Source organism: Neovison vison, chromosome 11 (genome assembly GCF_020171115.1).
Source record: "Neovison vison isolate M4711 chromosome 11, ASM_NN_V1, whole genome shotgun sequence".
NCBI lineage: Eukaryota > Metazoa > Chordata > Mammalia > Carnivora > Mustelidae > Neogale > Neogale vison.
This window is the reverse complement of record NC_058101.1, coordinates 164460033-164481565: the sequence shown is the minus strand read 5'-3', so window position 1 is coordinate 164481565 and position 21533 is coordinate 164460033. Positions and strand designations below refer to the sequence as shown.

Here is a 21533-nt window from a genome sequence, read left to right as displayed (position 1 = left end):
GGGTTTCTGGAGCCTCTCGCTCACCTGCCTTTCCTTCTTGCAGGCTTGTTTGTCACCATGAAGCTGCTTCACCCAGCCTTCCTCAGCTGTTTCCTGCTGACCTGGGTCAGCTTATGGAGTTCTGTTCCTAAAGCTCACGCTGTGTCCACGGGAACGCCAGGCATCAGTGCGGCCTTCTTCCTGCAAGACCTCCTGCATCGCTACGGAGAGGGTGACACCCTCACCCTGCAGCAGCTCAAGGCCCTGCTCAACCACCTGGATGTGGGTGTGGGCCGGGACAATGTCACCCAGCCGGTGCATGGACAGAGGAACCTCTCGATGGTAAGGCTCTCAGCTCTGCTGAGCACTGTCTGCCTCGAGGGGGTCACAGTGTAGTTGGGCATGGGGAGCCCAAGACACTTGGAGCAGGCAAGCCGTGATGGCAGAGCAGAGGGGCCAGTTCCTCTTTGCCCCCTGTCTGGGTCCTCAGCAGCGCCTCCTGTCCTCCCATGTGGCTGTTCTGAAGCTCTGGCTGGAGGGAGTGGTCAGCAGGAGTTCTCAGCCCTCCGTGTTTCTCACAGCTGCACTGGAATCACCTGTGGGCAAGCCAGGGTGTCCAGGACAGCTGGCATGTCTCCTAGGGTTTACAGGTTACAAGGCCCTTTGCCTGAAGTCTCAGGGAAGCCTCACACTCCCTCCGGGTGTAGGTGGAAAGTCTTCATTATTTAAAAGGGAATGTCAAGGGTCCCGCACTGAGTTCCTGGACAGTGCAGGACGGAGACCCAAGTCCTTTGCCTTCTGGTTCTTTGTTCTTCCATGTTATCTTGGCTAATCATAGTCCGAGGCTATTTGTGGCAGCCAAATGTAAGTCAGCCAGCAATGTCTTTATATATCTGCTTTGTTCCCTGTACTGAGTGCTGGGAGAAATAGAGAAAAATGAGTCCTGTTAAAGAGTCTGCTCTCAAGATGGAGAGCTTACCCAGTGGAGGACTGAGTTATCTGATCATAAAACAAAGTGTTAGGGATGCCTGGTGGCCCAGTCAGTTGAGCTTCCAATGCTTGATTTCTGCTTAGGTCATGATCTTGAGGTCATGGGATTGAGCCCTGCTTTGGGCTCCATGCTTTCAGGGTGTCTACTCAAGATTCTCCCCCTCTCTGCCCCTTCCCCCTGCTCACTCACTCTCTCGTTCTCTCTCCCTAAAAGGAATAAATAAACCTATGTTAAAATGAAGTGTTGGGGCACCTGGGTGGCTCAGTTAGGCGTCTGCCTTCGTCTCGGGTAATGGTCCAGGTATCAAGCCCTGCATCGGGTTCTCTGCTCAGCGGGAAACCTGCTTCTCCCTCTCCCACTTCCCCTGACCGTGTTCCCCTGACTGTGTTCCCTTTCTCGCTGTGTCTATCTCTGTCAAATAAATAAATAAAATCTTTTTTTAAAAAAATGAAGTGTTGAAAATAAATAAATTGGAAAATATATATATATAAAATTAAATTTAATTTTTTGCTAAAAAAAATAAATCTGCAAGTAGATTATTAGCTAAGGAAATGTACTTCATGTACTACATGTACTACAAATTAAGTACTTCAAAGGAATTAATAAAGCAAGACCAAGGAGATACAATTTCAGAAATATAAGAATTAATTAATGTCAAATACCTGTTAATAATCAAAAGGGAAACAAATTTCTTTTTTGTGGTTGAATAATATTCCAGTGTATTATGTACTGTGGGGTGTGTGTGTGTGAGACATCTTCTTTATACAGTCATCTAACTAATATAACATTGTATGTTAACTATACTGAAATTAAAATAAAAACAAAAGGGAAAAAAAAAATGAAGTGTTAAATGCTGTGAGTTGGACAGTCTTCATAGGGTTCAGAGACCAGAGGGGGAAGGGGGTGTATGCTAGAGTGATCAAGGAAGGTTTGTGGGTTAGGTGTCCAGGGCCTTCATCTTGAAGGAGAACGTCCTGGGGAGGTAACGTGGCCAAAGGACCAGGCAGCCTGGATGCAGAACCGCAGGCGTGCGGTTAATGTGGGAGTTGGGGAGAAGGCTGCCCTCACGGGCTCATGCTCACTGACCCCGGAGGGCCTCCTGGCACAGCGGCAGTTATCTTGGGGTCACCAGAGTCCAGCTCTCTACTTTGTAGGCTTCTGGGCCTACAGAAGCCTACAAAGTAGAGAGCTGGACTCTGGTGACCTCTCACTTGTCAGCACACCCGAAGGGCTGTTAGAGACTGACCCGTGTTAAACCAAGCCAGATAAAGCCTGATGTGTAAGTGTATAAAGTATAATTAGAAGTAAAACTGTAGTGTTTCATAGGAACGGTATGTGAGAACCACCTACCTAACGCCTCCTGAGGGGACTGAGCGTTCGCGTTCGTGACCTCTACCAGCCCTTACATGCTCCACGGTAGACCAAACCTTTAGATTTTCCTTCTTCCTCCCCTGATCTCTATCAACACATGCTTCAGGGTGGGGTCAGCACTACGTATAGGGTCCTGGGGACTGATGTTCCTCTTTAGGTGCTAGAGCTCAATAACTCTGGTCAAGTATCTGGAACATGCATTTTAATAGAATAACTCTTCAGGCTGTTGTGATGTGCGGGTAGGTTTGGTATCTGGATGAAGCTGTAGCTTCAGGTATGCAAATACGATCATATTTTCCAGAAACCACACTGCGGTCACAAAGACTGGGATCCAGTTGTTCCCAGACCTTGTGGGCAGCCAGGTACTCGTGGGTGTGGGTCAGGTGTGTGACTTGCACCAGGTGACTGATCTCTGAGATTGTGTCTCAGTTTTTCAGGTTTAGGGACCCCCTTGCTCTCATCCCTAGAGATGAGCCTCTAGATCATCTTCAGGTAATCTTCAGCTCTTCAGGTGATGTCAGATCCCCGGGATCTGGACAGGTTCTCCTCGTGGAAGGCTGAGTCGGTTGCTGCCAGGGCTGAGATGTGATTCTGGGTTCTGAGAAGCTTCCTCCCTCTCCCCCTTCTTCTCAGTGCTTTAGTTCCGGAGACCTTTTTGCTGCCCACAACTTGAACAACCAGTCCCTGATTGGAAGGATTGAGTTCCAGGAGTTCTGCCCTACCATCCTCCAGCAGCTGGATTCCCGGGCCTGTGCCTCTGAGAACCAAGAGAACGAGGAGGATGAGCAGACGGAAGAGGGGAAGCCAAGCTCCATCGAAGGTGAGTGGGGACAGGGAAGCTGGGGCTGGGGCTGCTCACAGGAGATCTAACCGGTGAGCAGCTCATCAACACCAGGGGAGTAGATTAGAGGGACGATGATAACTGGTGTCTTCTGACTCCCGTGACTGCTCCGGCATATTGTCTGATCCGGTGGCATGGCTGGTGAGCTCAGTGCCTGCCTATGGATTTTTTTTTTTCTTTTTCTTTTTTGCTACTTTTTCATTTTTATTCTTATTAACTGCAAGGGACTAATGCCTCGGCATTCAGTTTGGCACCTCTCCCCCGTCCCCCGCCCTGCCCGGTACCTGTGCTCCAGCCACGGCGGACTCCCCACGGCTGAGTGCCTGTGCCTCCCGAGGGCCTGCAGTGCCCTTGGTACCTAGCACGTGCCGCCTGCGTTATGCTAATTGTTCCCTGTTGTCATCATTTCACTCCTGGTTTTTAAACTCTCCTATCGTTTTCACCTGCCTCTCCATCGGAAAGGTAGCTTCTTTGGAGAGTGACTTTGCTATGTTGTCTGTAAGCTGCCCCACAGCACCCTGCCAGAGATGGACTCCAGTCTGTACTGACAGGTTGGTGCTCTCTGTCTGCCCTGAGCACAGCTGAATTCCGACCAGGCCGCCCCAGGCAGCGAGAATACCCCCACCCTCAGTAATAGAGGCCTCGTCTGTTCTTGTTCCTCCACAGTGTGGGGCTTTGGCTTCCTCAGTGTTTCTCTGATTAACCTGGCCTCTCTCCTGGGAGTCCTCGTCCTGCCGTGCACGGAGAAAGCATTTTTCAGCCGTGTGCTCACATACTTCATCGCCCTGTCCATTGGAACGCTGCTCTCTAACGCGCTCTTCCAGCTCATCCCAGAGGTGCAGTAGAACAGAACTCGTGCGTCCTCTTTCCCCTGCCTGCCGGCCGCTGTGCTGCCTCTGCCTCACGGCCGGCCCCGCCCCCACCCTGTGTCCCGAGGCACCTGACTGCTGCCACCTGGAAAATTCACTTCTCCCTCATATCAGGGGACACAAATATGACTTCTAACTCTGGATCTCTAGGGCCTTCTCTTGCTCCTGGGGCACCCAGGTTGGCCTGTGGCCTCTTCAGGTGATGTCAGATGCAAGGCTCTTTCTTCCCCTTTGCCCTCCCTGGCAGAGACCTCTCAGCCTCCCGGGATTCCCTCTCTGAAGCCCAGTTCACAGGGCTCAGAAGGAATGCTGTGGTTGGTGGTCGCTGTCCAAGCCCTGGTACTCCATACCTGCTCTGTTCTAAGCAGAGGCCCCACCGGTACCCAGGTGTGTCCACCACGAGATCACCCACCTGGAAGGAGGTAGAAGGGAAAGAGGCTACCAGCTGATTGATAGAATTTGGCTCAAAAGCAAGGGATCCTTCTTTTTCCAAGTAGGCCTTAATCCATATCATAGAGAGCCAAACAGAACAAAAACTTTTTAACAGAAACAAATGAAATGAAAATTCCAAGACAAAGGAAAGAGCACTCAGTTCTCCATACCTTGCATCTTGACTTTTTCCTGGGATAGGACTGACTTCCTGGTGCCCTTACTTGACTGTTTTGAAATATTTGTTAATTTTGCTTTTTAATTGTGACCACTGAGAAGCTAAAAAAAAAAAGAAAAGAAAAAGGACCCAAGTTGATGGCCTGCCCACTTTGTCAGCTCAGGCAGGGCTGTGGCTATGCAGTACGGGTGACTGTGTGGCCGTCCTTTGGGAACAGAGGCAGCTGTTTCGTAAGAAGAGACTTCATAAGAAGTCTCATAAGAAGAGACTGTGTCAATGACTGCCCAGCCTTTCCCAATCAAAAGACTTACCCAGAAGAGATACCGATGGGATGCTCAGGCCTTGCCTGTTCCTTCTAAATGCCAGAAGAAATCTGGTTTAAGAGGAACCATCTCAGTGTTATCTCAAAATCCCATCTGAGTCTAACAGGCACCTCTTACAGGAGGCCTCATCTTGGGCTTTTTTTTTTTTTTTCTTTAGCTCCAGAAATTGAATTTATTAATTCTTTAAAGATTTGAAATAAAATGCCATATTGCCTGCTGAATGGAAATACAATAATTGTACATGCTCCGCCCCTGTGCCTTATAGGGGCGTGCCTCGTCCCAGCTCCGTGTCATTCTACCTGGAGTGTGGGACACTGGGAAATGACAGAGGAAATATTTTTTATGACAAGGTGATCTTGGACTCTGTCCTCTATGCTGGAATGCTCTCAGAGCACATTGAAACAAACTTGGGAGAAAACAACAAAACCTTGAGAAGTTAAGAAACTGAATTTTATGGGCCTCAGTTTCTTCTGTTCTCCATCCCGCTGCCCTGCACATCTGACTTTGTTGTATCTTACACCAACCGGACTGAGTCCAGGAGGTACTGATGTGCCTAAACAGTGTGGCCCGGATATGATAAGCAAACACAGCACAGTGAGCTCCCTTTGTCCCTTAATCTTGTTAAAGGGAGGTGCTATTAAAGGGAAAGTTCTCGAGTCCAAAGTCTGCCACGGGCTGCCTGGGGATAGGCCTGAGCACACCTCCGCTGTGTGTCAAGGCAGTGCCCTGCCCTGTAGCCACGCCAGCTGGCAGGTGCACCTCCAGGTGTCGGTTTGGCCACCAAAGGCAACAGCTGGGGCAGGAGCCATGGGATTCCAAGGCCACCTTGAATTCCTCCTCATTTCTTCTGAACGGATTAAAGGAAATTTCATCAGACTTGAATCACTAACAAATTTTCTGTTTCTCTCTCCCTCCCTATTTGTTTCTCTGATTTTTCTTCTTTTTTTGTTTCCTTGTTAATTTCCACCCAAACCTCCTTCACTGCCTCCCCATCCTTTCCACCTCCATGTTTCCCCTAATTGGTGGTTGCTGTGAAATGGGGCATTTGCCCTACTCCCTGTCCTGGGTGGGGCTGGCTCTCCCCCAACGGCAGTGTGGGGATATGGTCTCCTCTGTGTGACCGTCATCTCCCTCTGCTCCCTCATGGGGGCCAGCGTGGTGCCCTTCATGAAGAAGACTTTTTACAAGAGGCTGCTGCTCTACTTCATAGCTCTGGCGATTGGAACCCTCTACTCCAACGCCCTCTTCCAGCTCATCCCCGAGGTATGGCAAGCCAGGGCTTTCTCACATAGGAGCATGCCAGTCTCTGGGGGGGCATGTGGGGCACAACGGGAGGACCCTCCACTTCGATGCAAGGCAGAGGAGGGAGGTCCTTTTCCTTTTGGAAAATGAAGCTGAGATTGAGTCACGAGTTAGGAGAGGCTGCATAGCATAGGTTTGGGAGCTGGATTAGAATCCCAACTCCACCATCAACCAGTTCAATGACCTTGGGCAGATCACTGAACCTCTCTTGTGCTTCTGTTTCCTCATGCAAAACAGGGGAAATGATAGGACTGACCTCATGATGGTGTTGTGTGGGCTACATGTTAGTACTTGTAAAGCACTGGGGGCCTCGTACGTGCTCTCTGACTGCTGGGTGAAAAGACCTAGTGTAGTGGTAGCACTTGATGGCTCCTGATTGGGAGCTTGTGGCCCACACAGAAAAACCAGCAGAATCCATTGGTCTCAATAAAAAGATCTGTTCTCTACAATAGGCTGTCTTGGGGCAAAGGTAATCTAAATAAAAGAGCCTATTTTCACATACATGGACAGCACCTTTGCCCCATTGCCTGGGTTAATGAGAAAATCTCCACAGAACAGGAGTACCTTAGTGTTTGTCAGATCTGGCAAGCAGCCTTGGAAAAGCGTCATCGGATTTGGTGTAATTTCTGTGGTAGTCCCCCTAATGACAGGGAGCAGGTGGCGTCTCCTTGTAGGTGGTCCGACAGGCTTGGGCATACCCAGAGTTGAAGCATGAGATGATGCCACATGCTTCTTCTCAGAGCACCTTAGGTTTTCTGAGTTGTGGTTTTGTGTCTTCTTAGTTGATTCTTAAATCCACTGATGTCTAGAGAACATGTTTACCCATTTAACAGATACAGAACAAGACCACCTAAAGGCTATCCTAGAGGCTGGGTTTCATGAAAGCCATGCTTTTGTACTCTGCCATCCTTCATGGCTTCTTGCGGAGAACTGTCAGTTGATGGTTTTCACTCCACTTTTCCTGAGATGATTTGTCTCTCCTGGAAAACCGGCCAATATGTGTCATTTCTACCTTAGAACTGGACCTTTGTGTCTGAGGAAACTGTACAAGCAAGTAGAGATAACAGTTTGCCCCTTTAAAACAGAAAGGGAAAACAGTTACCTTTTAAGCAGGCCAGAGTTCCTGGTACTAGGATCACTTTCATCTCTGACCTTTTTACAAGAAGGCAGGTTTTTTCAAGAAGCTTGTTTCCTGTCAGAGGATGGAGGGAGCAGGTCACTCGCCAGTTTCCCAAGGCCTCACCATAAGTTAGGAGCATCACAGAGTGTGGAATTCTCCTGATTCCTGCTCCAGTCCCCCTCCCAGTAGATGATTTTCTCCCCATGATCAACGAGGCTTCCAGAAATAGCCCAAAACAAACCCCCACCCCCAAATTGACATGTGCAGTAACATATTCTGCTTTCTTTGCTTTGTGGTCACTGGGAGGTCTGTGGTCAGGAAGATGCTGCAATTCTTACTATTTAACTGGGGAATGGATTTCCCATTTTAGAAGGTATAATTAGACCATCTCTTTGTGTTTATAGGCAAATCAGCCAGGGACATTAGATAACAAAATAAACACAAGCATCTTCCTAAGTATGGAATTGGAGGACAGATTTTGCCCTTGCAGCAAAGCACCAGGAAAAATAAAGGCAGTCTTTAATAAAGTGGGAAACCATATCTAAGGCTGTTCTTCCTGAGAGTAAAATTCTAAAGAGGCTCTATCTTTTGCATCAGAAAGTAAGCTAGAGAGAACCTAACTGGCCTGGTATGAAGGGGTTCAATTTTGCTGGAAAGGAAAGAAGTGGTAGGTGGCAGTGCTATCCTAGTGAGTATGTCTCTCTCCTTTCCTAGAATCAAGGAAGTGGTTAAGAAACAATCAGGGACCTGTGTAGTTTTGTTTTTTTTGTTTTTTTTTTGTTTTTTTTTTTTAATTAAACTCATTTTGTTTTCCCGGGTCCACAGGCTTTTGGCTTCAACCCTCTGGAAGATTATTATGTCTCCAAGTCTGCAGTGGTGTTTGGGGGCTTTTATCTTTTCTTTTTCACAGAGAAGATCTTGAAGATGCTTCTTAAGCAGAAAAATGAGGTGAGGCTTAATTGTTGGGAAAGGCAGTGCTTCTAGGGAGAGCCTCCGTCCTAGACACGTTTGTGTGTTTTGGTAGTGGGGTTATGTGAGTACTGATGCCGTGGACAGATTTCAGTAGATCTCCCATCTCCCCTCACGAGGAGGTATACCTTTTGTACCTTTAAGAGGTGACAGAGGGCCTTCATACATACAGTCATTGGGTCAGAAGTACCGCCACAAAGAAACTGAATGCTTACTGCAGTACAGCTCCAGAAAGGTATCTTTGGTGCCTGGCATGCAGTTAATCTCCATGTAGTCGGTGAATGGAATCAGATTAGCCATTGCGAAGGAGGAGCTCCAAGCCTTCGGAGCAGGACCGCCCCGCTGGAACAAGTGTTGGCCCTGAGGTCATTGCTTTGACTTTTGTCCTACACCAAGTCCTTGGTTTACGTTTCTATAACGACTTTCCCTAGGTTTCTGTGTGTATTGCCTGCTTATTTTTTCTGTGATGCTGGGAATGAGGAGGTCTTCCCAGTGCTGGGAGCACCTGCCCGGAGTGAGTGCTCAGGAAGCTTTGTGGTTTGGGTGAGTGTCATGCTGATCCCTTCCGGTGGTCCCTCCAGCATCATCATGGACATAGCCATTATGCCTCGGAGACGCTTCCTTCCAAGAAGGACCAGGAGGAGGGGGTGACTGAGAAGCTGCAGAATGGGGATCTGGACCACATGATTCCTCAGCACTGTAGCAGTGAGCTGGATGGGAAGGCCCCCGGGATGGAGGAGAAGGTCATCGTGGGCTCACTCTCCGTCCAGGTCAGTGGGCCATTTGCTGTTGGGTAGGAGCCTTTACCTAGTAATGGCCTTGATGCCTGAGGCTTACCTTGAAGGTCCATCCTTTGACCCAGAGGCCATGGGGATGGGCTCTCTTGTAGGACCTGCAGGCTTCCCAGAGTGCCTGTTACTGGCTGAAAGGCGTCCGCTACTCTGATATTGGCACTCTGGCCTGGATGATCACCCTGAGCGACGGCCTCCACAATTTCATTGATGGCCTGGCTATTGGCGCCTCCTTCACCGTGTCTGTTTTCCAAGGCATCAGTACCTCCGTGGCCATCCTCTGTGAGGAGTTCCCACATGAGCTAGGTAAGTGTGCTGGCACTGTGCCATTCCCGGTCCACCCGAGCTGCCTTGGTTGTCGGCACAGGACCCTACCTGTGTCTGAACCCCTCCCCATCCCAGACTTCAGGATGCTTATTGCAATTAACACATTCTTTGTGCTCTGTGAAATCTGACCACTGATTCTTAATAGTCGAATTAATAATTGAAATTGATCATTGATAATGATGGAGATTTTTAAGATTTTATTTATTTTAGAGGGAGTGCAAGCGGGGAGGGCAGGGCAGAGGGGGAGGAAGAAAGAATCTTAAGCAGACTCTCTGCTGAGTTTGAGCTCAATCTGGGGCTCCATCCCAGGACCCCAAGATCATGATCTGAACCAAAATCAAGAGTTGGAGACTTAACAAACTGAGCCACCCAGGCACGATGAAAATGATGGAGATTTTTGTTAAGGGTGTTTGTTTCCCTGTAGCCCCATATCCTGAGTCTCTGTTTCCTTACCTCTAAAATGGGGTTAATAATACTGCTTTATAGATTTTTCATGAGGATTAAAGGAGCAAAAACAGGGGTGCCTGTGTGGCTCAGTGGGTTAAAGCCTCTGCCTTTGGCTCAGGTCATGATCCCAGAGTCCTGGGATCATCGAGCTCCACATCGGGCTCTCTGCTCGGCAGGGAGCCTGCTTCCTCCTCTCTCTCTCTGCCTACTTGTGATCTTTGTCTGTCAAATGAATAAATAAAATTTAAAAAAAAAAAGGCAAAAACGTTGAAAAGGACTTGCTTTGTGCCATACACTATTCTAACTGTTCACTATAGGATTATCAGTCTCTCTGTCTTTTTTTTTTGGTCTCAATCCAATTAATCTTTCAAAGATTGAGATGTCTGTTAAAGGTCAGGTGGGTGGAAGAAGTAGATGAGCCAGGAATTAGAAGGTCCCTAGTTTTATCAGAGCAAGAGTGTGAAAGGCCCAGATTTCGGAGACTCAGAGACTCAAGGTCAAGTACTGGCTTTGTTATTTCACTGACTTATGACTTTGGGCAAATTATTTAACTTTTCTCAGTCTCACTTCTGTTTCCTGAAAATACCATTCAGTGTAATTGTGAGGAAAGAAGCTCCTATTTCATCATCCATCAAAAGAGCAGCGAGGCTATTGCTGGTGGCTTATCTCTGTTGAAAATCTTGTGCTCATTTTCAGCCTCTAGGCTAGAAATACCCGGTTAGTTTTGTAAATGGAGACAGCTCCCAGAGGTGAAGAGGATGTGTCTTGTGACCTCAGATCTGAGGCCGTCCTGCTTGTTCACCCAGACATTATGCATACGAACGTGCCTAACTCTTGCACCCCTTCCTTCTTGTCCCGCCTTAGGAGACTTTGTCATCCTGCTCAACGCCGGGATGAGTATCCAGCAGGCTCTCTTCTTCAACTTCCTTTCTGCCTGCTGCTGTTATGTGGGTCTGGCCTTTGGCATCCTGGCTGGCAGCCACTTCTCTGCCAACTGGATCTTTGCACTGGCTGGAGGGATGTTCTTGTATATTGCTCTGGCTGATATGGTAAGTCTTCCATAGTTCATGCCGTGCAGGCAAAATGGGACTGGGTCATTCACTGGACAGGTGGCAGCTGAGAGGACATGAGTTAGGTTTTTGTTTTGTTTTGTTTTGTTTTTTATTTTCTTAAGATGTTATTTATGTATTTGATGGAGACAGACGGAGAGAAGGAACACAAGCAAGAGGGAGTGGGAGAGGGAGAAATAGTCTTCCTGCTGAGCAGGGAGCCTGATGCGGGTTTCGATCCCAAGACCCTGGGATCATGACCTGAGCCGAAGGCAGACACTTAACGACTGAGCCACCCAGGCACCCAAGTTAGTTTTTAATAACCGCTTTATTGAGGAATCATTCACATACCACATGCTTCACCTATTTAAAGTGAAAGTACAGTTCAGTGCCTTTTTTTTTAAAGATTTCCCCACCCCCCCACCCCCACTTGAGACAGAGCAAGAGAGAGAGCATGAGTAGGGGAGACAGACAGAGGGAGAGGGAGAAGCAGACTCCCCGCTGACCTGGGATATGTATTTGGGCTCAGTTTCGATCCCAGGACCCAGAGATCACGACCTGAAAAAAAGGCCGACACTCAACCATCTGAGGTGTGTGTGTATCTCTCCCCACCCCGGCCCCCTCCTTCAGTGCTTTTTAAGAGGACATTGGATTGTGGGGTGCCTGGGTGGCTCAGTGGGTTAAGCCTCTGTAGGGAGCCTGCTTCTCCACCCCCGCTGCTTGCCTCTCTGCCTACTTGTAATCTCTGTGAAATAAATAGATAAAATCTTAAAAAAAAAAAAAAAACTAATAATAATGTAATAACACTCCTTCATTTAAAAAAAAAATAAAAAAAAGGACATTGGATTTTAAAGGACAAAAAACCTACCAGCATGTGTTATTAAAGAAAAGGATTAACCTCTACTCCAGTCCTCCCTTAAATAGTTAAGTATTACAGAGTAGATGCCTATAGATAGGAAAGGAAGGAGGGAATGGAAATGAACATTGAGTATACAACTTTATGTTTGGATTTCCTTTTTTACTTACTACATCCTAGGTCTTTTTCATTTTGCATGCCTTTAGCAGCATCCTTTTCAGTGGCAGTATTATTGGGCGACAGGCCATACCTTATCCAGAGCTAGAACTGCTGGCTCAGAAAGGATGCATTGTGGTTTGAGGCTTGTAACAAGTATCGCCAATCTCAGCAGCGTCTGACATCATGGATGCTATTGACCTGCTAACATTTGGCATAACCCTCCTAAGGAGCTTCGAGTTGGCTCATGAAATACCTGATTGGTTCCATCTTTTATAGCACGAGGGCGATTTCTTGTTTGTTGACCTGACCAGTTCTCTGGCACGTTGGCACGAATGATTTCCCATGTCCTTTGAAAATCACACTTGTGATGCGTGGTGCGGGTGCTGACCACTGTGACTCCATCCTTATTCCCTGGAAATATTCTAGGTCCTCCTCTTAGGGGGAGCCCTCCCGTGGTGAGGATACTCTCCTGCTTGCGTTGCTCGAATTCGGAGCTCTGCTCTTGGTCACCCGCCTTGCCGGCCTGCAGCTGAGGACCTGGAGTCCCAGCGATGTCATGGCTCCGGGCTCTGGCTCCTGACACAGTTGCTCCGTTTCCCGAAAAGGGGCAGCGGCATTTTGGTAACAACATCTTGTGACGTGTTTTTCAAGTGCACAGCAAATAGCCAGCATCCGCACCTATGCAGGGCTCCGCACACGGATAAATACTTGGTTTTACCTCAGTAGTTAAAAAGTAGCCAAAGCCGCCTGGGACCACGGCTGCTGATTTGACTGTGTCTTTGTGACTGAGTCCTCTCTGAGGTACATATAGTTTAACTATGTATTCTTGCTCTAGAACAGTTACTACATAATGATCCATATCATTACCCTGTAATCCTATATTATGGGGTAATTACTGTGTTCATGGTCTAATACAAATAAGCTTAGGGATTGGTATTACAGTGATGAGCCAGGGTGACCGTGTCTCTCACTGAGGTGTCCTGGACTGCCCACCTTGAGAACCGGGCTGCAGCTCTCTTGATTTTTCTTCCTTCCTCAGTTCCCTGAGATGAACGAGGTATGCCAGGAGGATGAAAGGAACGGCAGCGTCTTGGTCCCCTTTGTCATCCAGAACCTGGGCCTCTTGACTGGCTTCACCATCATGCTGCTCCTCACTATGTATTCAGGGCAGATCCAGATCGGGTAGAGCCCCGCCAGGAGCCATCAGGATTGGAAGTTGGCCCTCGGCCGCCCGGTCCCTGGCCCGAGGACTCGGCACCCATGACGCACCTCCGAAGAGGCAGTTGTATTAAAAAGTGTAACACGGACTGTACTCCTGCATTCAGATGTCAGCTGTTTCTACACATGCTCTGTCCTAGGAACAAGCCGCCCTGGCAACCAGGCTCTAGGTAGTGCCTCTCCCTCCCCCCCCCCTTCCTCTTCAGAGTGACCCTGGAACCGGCATGCAGCTTCCTTAGCAGGCAAGCCTCACTTCTCTCTCCGGCTACCCTGGCCTCTTTCCCTTCAAACCAGCACCGAGAGGTTTTTGCGTCCTTGCCTGCGGCACAAAAACACTGCCAGTGCTCATGACTTGGTATGAGGAGGTGAGTCTGTGGTGTCAGGGCCCATGAATCTAAATGTGTGTCCTGGGCCTCAGGATGACCCATTTTGAAATAAATTCATCTATTTTTCCAGAGATAAGGTACAGGAAACAAGAATCCCTCCTATTTTTCAAAGTCTGTCCAGTTGCCTGTTTTCTCAGAACTGAAAGTTGGAATAGAGGTGTAAGGCAAGAGAAGAGGCGGAGGCTCATCCTAGCAAGGGGGGGGTGGTGGATAGAAGGGACACAGAAGCTGTGCCCTGTCATTCCCGGTTCCCAGTTAACCCTGGGAAGCGGGATGGCAATGACGGGGCTGCTGCTGGCATGTGCAGCTGTGCGGGGGAGCCAGTGCTCCCCGCTGGTGGCCTCCTGTGCAGGGTCAGTTGCCCAGACCCCCTCCCCTGTCTTTCACATTAACACCGACAGAGTGGAAGGTGGAAAATGGCGGCCTGCGGGAAGTCAGTTGGTTTCGCTGTGATTTCCACCTCCCCTTCCTCCCCTCTCCTGTCTTCTGAGAGACTTTTTTATCTGCCTCCCTAGAAGCACATTTACAATCTTGTATCAGAGGGGAGACTGCACAAATTTCCCTCCCCTGATCAACACTTCTGCTGCAAAGTGGCAAGTTTCCATGCACAATTGGGGACAGGCAGCTCATGTTCTTCTTAGACAAAGGTCAGAAATGGTCAGATCAGAAATGGACTCGGGGCAGGCACAGTTTAGAAATTGTTAATTGCATCAATGAAAGTACGAGTCGCGGAAGTCTGAGACGGAAGGTGGGGCGCTGCAGATGCTCACTGAACAGGGGCTTCCTGAGGAGACCCTATGAGTGGGTTTTAGGTTCCCCTCCCTCACCCCTAGCGAGAAAGGGTGACTCCTGTACCAGGTTGAACATTCATTGCACTGACCCTCTGCAGAAGACGGATTGATAGCCTTGTCTGTGAGACTGTAGGCCAGCCCCAGGCACTGTGGAGCCCTCTCCTCAGAACTCTGGCTTCAAGGGGAGCTCATCTCCAGGTTCACTAGGTGAATTGATTTATTATTATCATATTGATAATGCGAGATTCTTTAGCCACTTTGGGGAGCCTGTCTCTCCAGAAGCCTTTCTTAGTGGTGCCCACAGTTGCAGCCCAGGGGCTGTGTTCACTGACTGATTTGCGTGCATGACTGATGAGTGCTGGTCATGGCCAACACCTGTGAGTTTTTCTGTTCTTACACAGGAAGACTTTCCACTGTACAGTACTTAAAAGCCACGTCTATTTCGGTTTCTTTTTTTTATGACCCCCCCCTTCTTGGGAAATGACCCCCCAAACCAGGAATAGTCTTGAAAAGAGTATGAGCGGGAAAACTGCTGGCGGTGCTTTGTAAGTTTTTCTCCTTCTCTTGCCTGTTGACCTGGGTAGATTTGAGAATGGGCTGAAGAAGCGGGAAAACTTCGAGTCCTCAAGATTCTAGAGTAAATATCAGGACTGACTCCTGATAGGATTATGGTCCAATTTTACCAAAGAACCAATTCCTTGAATGTTGGAATCTAACTTTTTATATTATCATTATTTTTATTATTGTTGTTACGGTTTTAAAATGGTCCTTTGTCTTTTCTGTTTTATTTTTCTCAGTGTCTGACATTGCTTTCAGGAGCTAGTAGCAAATAACACTCAAACTTTAAGACTTTACCAAGAGTTTTCTTTCCCTAATTCACAAGGATTTATGAAATTTATAATTTTAGCATTCCCTGTAGACCTGCCATTCCTTACAAATACACTGTTCTTCTTGGAGTAGAATACTAAGTTAGAGTTAGTGGGTCCTAGTTTTAGGAGAAGAGCTTGAAAGTGTAATCGTTATCAAATTAAAGTATGAAGTACTAGGGTGCTTTCCCTTTTCATGCACATCTGTATTAACTTAAGAACTTACCTTCCATAGACAGCTGCCTCAAAGGGAAATTCTCTTTAAACCATAATGGGTGCAGAGGCCAGTCCTGGCTGGAACGTGGTTGGGGTGAAGGCACGCGAGTAGTAAACTGAGTATCTGTTGTCCGTGGCGGCAGATTGACCTCAGACGTTGAACATGTGGCAATTCCCTTTTGATTTTTAAGTATTGGATTTGCTGTTTTAAGCATTTGTACATATTAGATGTCTGAGGAGTAGCAGGTTTTGAGTACTTGTTCACCCCGGCATTAGTGTCTTCCACGCCTTTTCCCAGGTGACCAGCTGTTAACGTTAGCAAGGAAAGCTTACGTTATGGGCAGGGGCAGTGACCCAGGAGCAGGCAGGTTGCCTTCTGTCCTTGCCCCCAGACGTGGTTAGTATCTTTTGTGTCTGGTGTTAGTGTCAGGCCTCATTGGTCCTTTACCCTGGGTTTAAAAGAGAAGGCATCTCTGTTGGGGTATCCTAAGACCTGTATTTAGTAAATCCTCTTCCAAAGACATGGTAATATTCTGGAAGTCTGCTTAAAAACAAGAAGCTGTCTGATTTTTGCAAAAGAGAGAGGTTAGGTTTTTGTTATTCATCTTTCCTTTTACAGTTCTGCAGTTACATCACAGTATTTTTTTTTTAAATAACTCAGGTGTTATGAGGATAAATTAGAAAAGAAAATAACTTATGTGGACTGTAAATGTTTTATTTGTAAGATTCTATAAATAAAGCTATATTCTGTATTGCGGAATCCAGGTGTGATCTTTTATAGGAACACGGGTGTAATGGAGACTGGGGAACACAAGGTGGCGATCGTGTCACACTGATGTCTAAAGCTTTGTTTTCGTGCCCCGCTCATATTTGGAGAGGAGATTTATAGATAAAACATTGGATATCATAACCTCACTTGAAAATGATTTAGGGGCACCTGGCTGGCTCAGTTGGTGGAGCATGTGACTCTTGATCATGAAATCCCTGAAAGGTCTGTGACAGCAATCCTTTTCCACTAGCAACTGTTTGAGTGGGGTTTTTCTGTCTTTGCTGTTGGTTTTGCTTACGTCTTGCTACCTGGCTCTCATTTATTTACTTTCTTTTCTTAATTTTTTTAAGGTTTTATTATTTTAAGTAATCTTAATGCCCAATGTGGGACTCAAACTCATGACCCAGATCGAGTCACATGTTCTCCCAACTGAGCTGGCCAGACGCCTCTGGTCCTCCTTCATTGAAAAACAAGCTTGAGAGTTGAATTTGTGGCCCATGTAAAACAGGGCTAAGCAAAGCAAACAAGTCCTTGAGGAGGTTAAGTCCTAGAATGTAGCCCATTCTTTATAATGCTCTTAACCAGGTAGACCATTTTGGACATTTTTGGGGAAAGGTGGATGCTCTTCTCCTACCACCTTGCTTTGAAAAGCACACCAGCTTTCAGTGATGCTGAGATTTGATTTGTAGGAAAACAAAATGTTCATTTCTTTTTTTCTTTGAAGATTTTATCTCTATTTATTTATAAAATATTTTTATTTATTTATTTGACAGAGAGATCACAAGTAAGCCGAGAGGCAGGCAGAGAGGGGGGTGGGAAATAGGCTCCCCCCACCCCCCAAACAGAAAGTCCAATGCGGGGCTCGATCCCAGGACCCTGAGATCATGACCTGAGTCGAAGGCAGAGGCTTTAACCCACTGAGCCACCCAGGCGCCCCCTCATGGTTTATTTTAAATGAAAGAAGGGAGTTAATCCCTGTCCAACAGTGATCTTTGACCCTGGCAGTAGGTTGGGATTTTGAGATGGTAGCATCAGTTGTAGTTAAGGAGTAACCCCAAAGTGTTCTGACGCCGGCAGTCACAAGCCAAGAAGCAATTCTTCCACTGGGATCTGGATTTTTTTTTTTTCCTGTGGTTTGCTTCTAGATTTTTTGGAACACAAAAAATAAACTTGGGCAATAATCCAAATGGCTTTTTAAAGATATTATACATATAGAAGTCTTGTCAGGCAATTCTTAGTGGAGACCCCTGACAAGACCGCTTTTGATGAAATCATGGTAAATGTGAAATGTGCTCTTAAAATTCTATTGTCCTGCATTTGGCTTTGTGTGTGTGTCCACATTTAACATGAGAAATGAGGTATTGCCGTCTTTGTCAATGTGTGTGGTAGGAAGACAACTGGAGGGACTTAGGCCTGAGAGTAAGAGTTCCAGCCCTGGGCTGGGGGGGAAGGGGTGCAGACCCAGGGGACACAGGAGGAGTGGGATTAGACATAGATCTGCATGCGTTCCTTGACTGCAGTCCAGGCCCACTCAGTCACCAAAGCAAGAACCGGATACAAAAATTGCAACCCCAGTGTTGGGATAGGGGAGAATGAAGGCAGCAGGCATGCCCACAGCCCACACTCTGCCGCCACGTCTGACCCCACCTCCTAGCCAGACTCTCTTGACTGATCACCCTTATATCTGTCCTTCTGTGAGCCAGGCAGGGCGCTGGACAGTTCTGAGTCCCAAATCCGTGGTTATCAGCAAAAGCCACCACCAGGTGGCCAGTGCCAGTCCTTCTGGGCCCCGTACTCGTTCTGCGGACTGTTGATACGGGACAGGAAGGAGCCAGAGCTGTCAGACACATGGACGCAGCGCGTGCCTCAGTCTCAGTCAGCCCCAATCCCTCAAGTCCACAGCTACTTCCTTAGGAATAAACTTGAGAAGGAACTCTCCACTAGCACGGGAGACCTTCTCGGAGTGATGTTGGAAATCCTTCACTGCAATCGCATTCTTGTTCAAGTCACAAAGTGGGGCCGTACAATGTGCCATTGGGCTGGAAGGTGAGAACCCAACTTGTCAGCCACAATGATGTGGCCACTCTGGGGGCCCACATAGTGGACAGCTCCAATCTTAAACTTGTCTTCAGGGCAAAAGATGCTGACCCCCATGGTCATCACGGTCTGCCACGATACCTTCTCCATTGTTGTCCATTGCCCACGGCTGTCAGGCAGGCCCTGTGGCTGCCCAGGTGAGCACTCACACCCCAGAGCCAAACTTGACCTGGCCCTTGCTGGAGAAAATCAAGTTGCTGCGGTCAGCTACCACTCTGCTGCTGCGGCTAGCTGCAAGCTGCTGAATTTGCCTTTCTCCCTTCCAAGACTGCCAACGTGGGAGGTGGGCTGGTCCTCCTGCCTGAGGTCTGCGCTTAATGAGGAGCTGGGCCCAGGGTCTGCTTTCTGGTGTCCATGGCTGCGCAAGGAGGTGGGGACTGGACACAGAGGGTGGAAGGTCCCAGCGGCAAGAACGTGTGTGTGCTGCTTGGCTAACGTTTTTAAATGCAGCAAAATCAGGGCACCTGGGTGGCTCAGTCAATTAAGCATCTGCCTTCAGCTCAGGTCATGATCCCAGGGTCCTGGGATGGAGCCCTGCATTGGGCTCCGGGCTCAGCGGGGAGCTTGCTTCTCCCTCTGCTGGCTGCTCCCCCTACCTGTGCTCTCTTTCTCTGTCAAATAAATAAAATCTTAAAAATTAAATAAATAAATGCAGTAATCTAAAAATGACAGCCAAGCCAGTTAAGTGGAAATTCCTTCCAAACATGTGAACCCTGTGGGTTTTAAGGGATAAGAAAACAGCTAATTCAATAGAGACCTTTTGTTGTTGTTGCTTAAAATAAAGGTTTAGGTCTTTAATTATAGATGCTAGTGAGGAGGGGAAAAAAAACTCTCTTTGATCCAGTGTATCCTCCCAGAATAGGAAATTCTTTCAAGTGGCATGTTTCCTATAACTTCTTGAGGTTAATAAAACAAATTCTTTTGAAGTCAGTGTCTGGTTGTATCCTATAGACAGGGCCCCTGAGAAGAAATCTCTTAGGCTACCAAATTTGTATGGTTTAAACATTTTGTAGTAATTCTCCGAAGAATGTAGCTCCTCCTGCACCCACTGCTTCTCTCAAAAATTGTGTGAGCAGAAAAGAGATAAATTTAGATTTTTCTTTTCTGGAAAAACAGATTTTTTTTTAAAGTAGTTTCCATGCCTGACATGACCCTGAAATCAAGAGACATTCTACAGACTGAGCCAGCCAGGTGTCCCTGGAAAAAACGATTTAAAAAAAAAAAAACCTAGATGCAATTGATTTTTCAGTATGGATGGTTCAGTTGTGTATCTAAATAAAGAGTAGAGGCGTCTGGGTGGCTCAGTGGGTTAAAGCCTCCGCCTTCGGCTCGGGTCATGATCCCAGGGTCCTGGGATCAAGCCCCACATTGGACTGTCTGCTCTTCAGGGAGCCTGCTTCCTCCTCCCTCTCTCTCTGCCTGCCTCTCTGCCTACTTGTGATCTTTGTCTGTCAAATAAATAAATAAGATCTTTAAAAATAAATAAATACATAAATAAATAAATAAAGGGTAGATAAAATCTGAACATTAGAGATCTCAACATTGTTTTCATTTGGTTTTAAGGTTTGTTATTTTTATTCTTGCAATCTGGTTTTCCTAATTATGCTCTACTTAGTCTAACAAAGCTGTTTTGCATTCCTTGGTTCATACATTAACATTTTGCTTGAAAACTGCCTTGATCTAGCTAGTAATAATTTTTCATGGAAAATTTTAGTGCAGCTTTATATGCTCATATAAGTAGGAAAGTCCTTAGAAAAGAATTAAGTTCGGCACCTTTTGAAGCACATGAAGATGAGCTAGAATGAATACAAAACTACTCGCCACGGTTCTGGTTTCTCTGTCTTCACCCAAAAGAGCACGAGATCTGTAGGCCAGAAGAATGGATTTGTGTCAATTCCGCTATTGCCTTGGATGTGAACTGCACCTCAATGCCTTTTTCTATGAGGTGGAAATTGTCATTTCTATCCTATCTCCACAAGTGTAATGAGAACAAAATGTAGGAGACCGCACTTTACAAATTAAAACCCCATGCCAGTGGTAATCAACATTCCGTTGTTTGGACTCCTTTCAAAATCTGAAAAATACATGCTTTCCCAACAGCTCTCATATACACATCCCAAAGTGCCTGCAAGTGTGCTCAAACCTTAATGTAATTTAGAGGAGCAGGATGAGGAGGGGATGATTTGAAACCCTTGCACTACAGGTTAATAACTTCTGCTGCAGTGAGAGTGAGATAGTCACTCATTCAACAAATTACTGAGCTCCAGCTTTGGGCTAGGCACAGCAGTGACAATGGCAGTGAACAGGACAGACAAAGACGCTCCCCTTAAGGGGTGAGGGTAGACACAAAGAAACGTGTTACAGATAAAGTAGGGTATTGAGGTGGCAGCAGCGGGGGTGGCGGTGTGCCATAGCTTTAGCTGGTTCGGTGATCAGAGGAGCTGGCATTTGAGCTCGCCATAAGCAATGAGGAGGCAGCTTGGTGAGAATGTTCCAGGAGAAAGAGATGGCAAATGCAAGAGCTCTGGGACAGCAGTGAGCTTGGTCTGTGTGAGGCCAGTTTTACTAAATCTAGTATATACAGTATAAACAAGGCCACTGTGTCTGAACTGTAGCTGGCAGAGGGAAAGAGGTTTGAACTGAGGTCACAGTAGACAGGAGTCCGGCCACTTTGGGGAAAGGAAGAGATCCTTGAGGATTTTAAGGGGCGAAAGGATAAATCAGATCAATGTGTTTTAAGTTTGTAAAGATCTGTTGTGTGGGAGAATGGACTCTAGGGGGCGAAAGTCGACAGGCTATGCCTCATGAGGCCGGTCCACTCTAAAATTTTTGGCCCAAACAACTTGATGAATGCCAGTTCTCTTTACCTTGGCATCTCACCTGTGAATGCTGGGGCTCAGGTGTGACAGAGGTATTAAATTCTATTCTCCTAAATGATTGTATTATGTAGCCAGTAATGACTGCCACCATTGTCTCCTGCTTTGGAATGATGCAAACGAAAGTAATAGGGAATTATGGCAGCTTTGGAGCTCATTGTCATATCAGAGTTCTCATACTATTGGGGTCTCCCAGGAAAATCAAAGGATAACACACTGCTAAGAGGTTTGCACACAGCCCCCAAAATGGCCAGAATACCAACCTGTAAATACAAATTTACAAGTCAGGACTTTCATGAGGATTTTTACTTAA

At 47.1% G+C, this 21533-nt stretch overlaps 1 protein-coding gene across 1 annotated transcript in view; it reads left to right on the top strand.

The window, feature by feature from the left end:
* The window catches only part of SLC39A14 (solute carrier family 39 member 14), a 49517-nt gene extending 33279 nt beyond the window's left edge, over positions 1-16238 (top strand). The window contains exons 2-9 of the mRNA XM_044225177.1: positions 44-321; positions 2975-3161; positions 6075-6244; positions 8229-8351; positions 8954-9142; positions 9262-9469; positions 10802-10986; positions 13041-16238. Of these exons, the coding sequence (XP_044081112.1) occupies positions 58-321; positions 2975-3161; positions 6075-6244; positions 8229-8351; positions 8954-9142; positions 9262-9469; positions 10802-10986; positions 13041-13187 (1473 nt within the window). The 5' untranslated portion in view covers positions 44-57 and the 3' untranslated portion in view covers positions 13188-16238. The remainder of the gene's footprint in view (positions 1-43; positions 322-2974; positions 3162-6074; positions 6245-8228; positions 8352-8953; positions 9143-9261; positions 9470-10801; positions 10987-13040) is intronic.
* The last annotated feature ends 5295 nt before the right edge of the window (positions 16239-21533 follow it).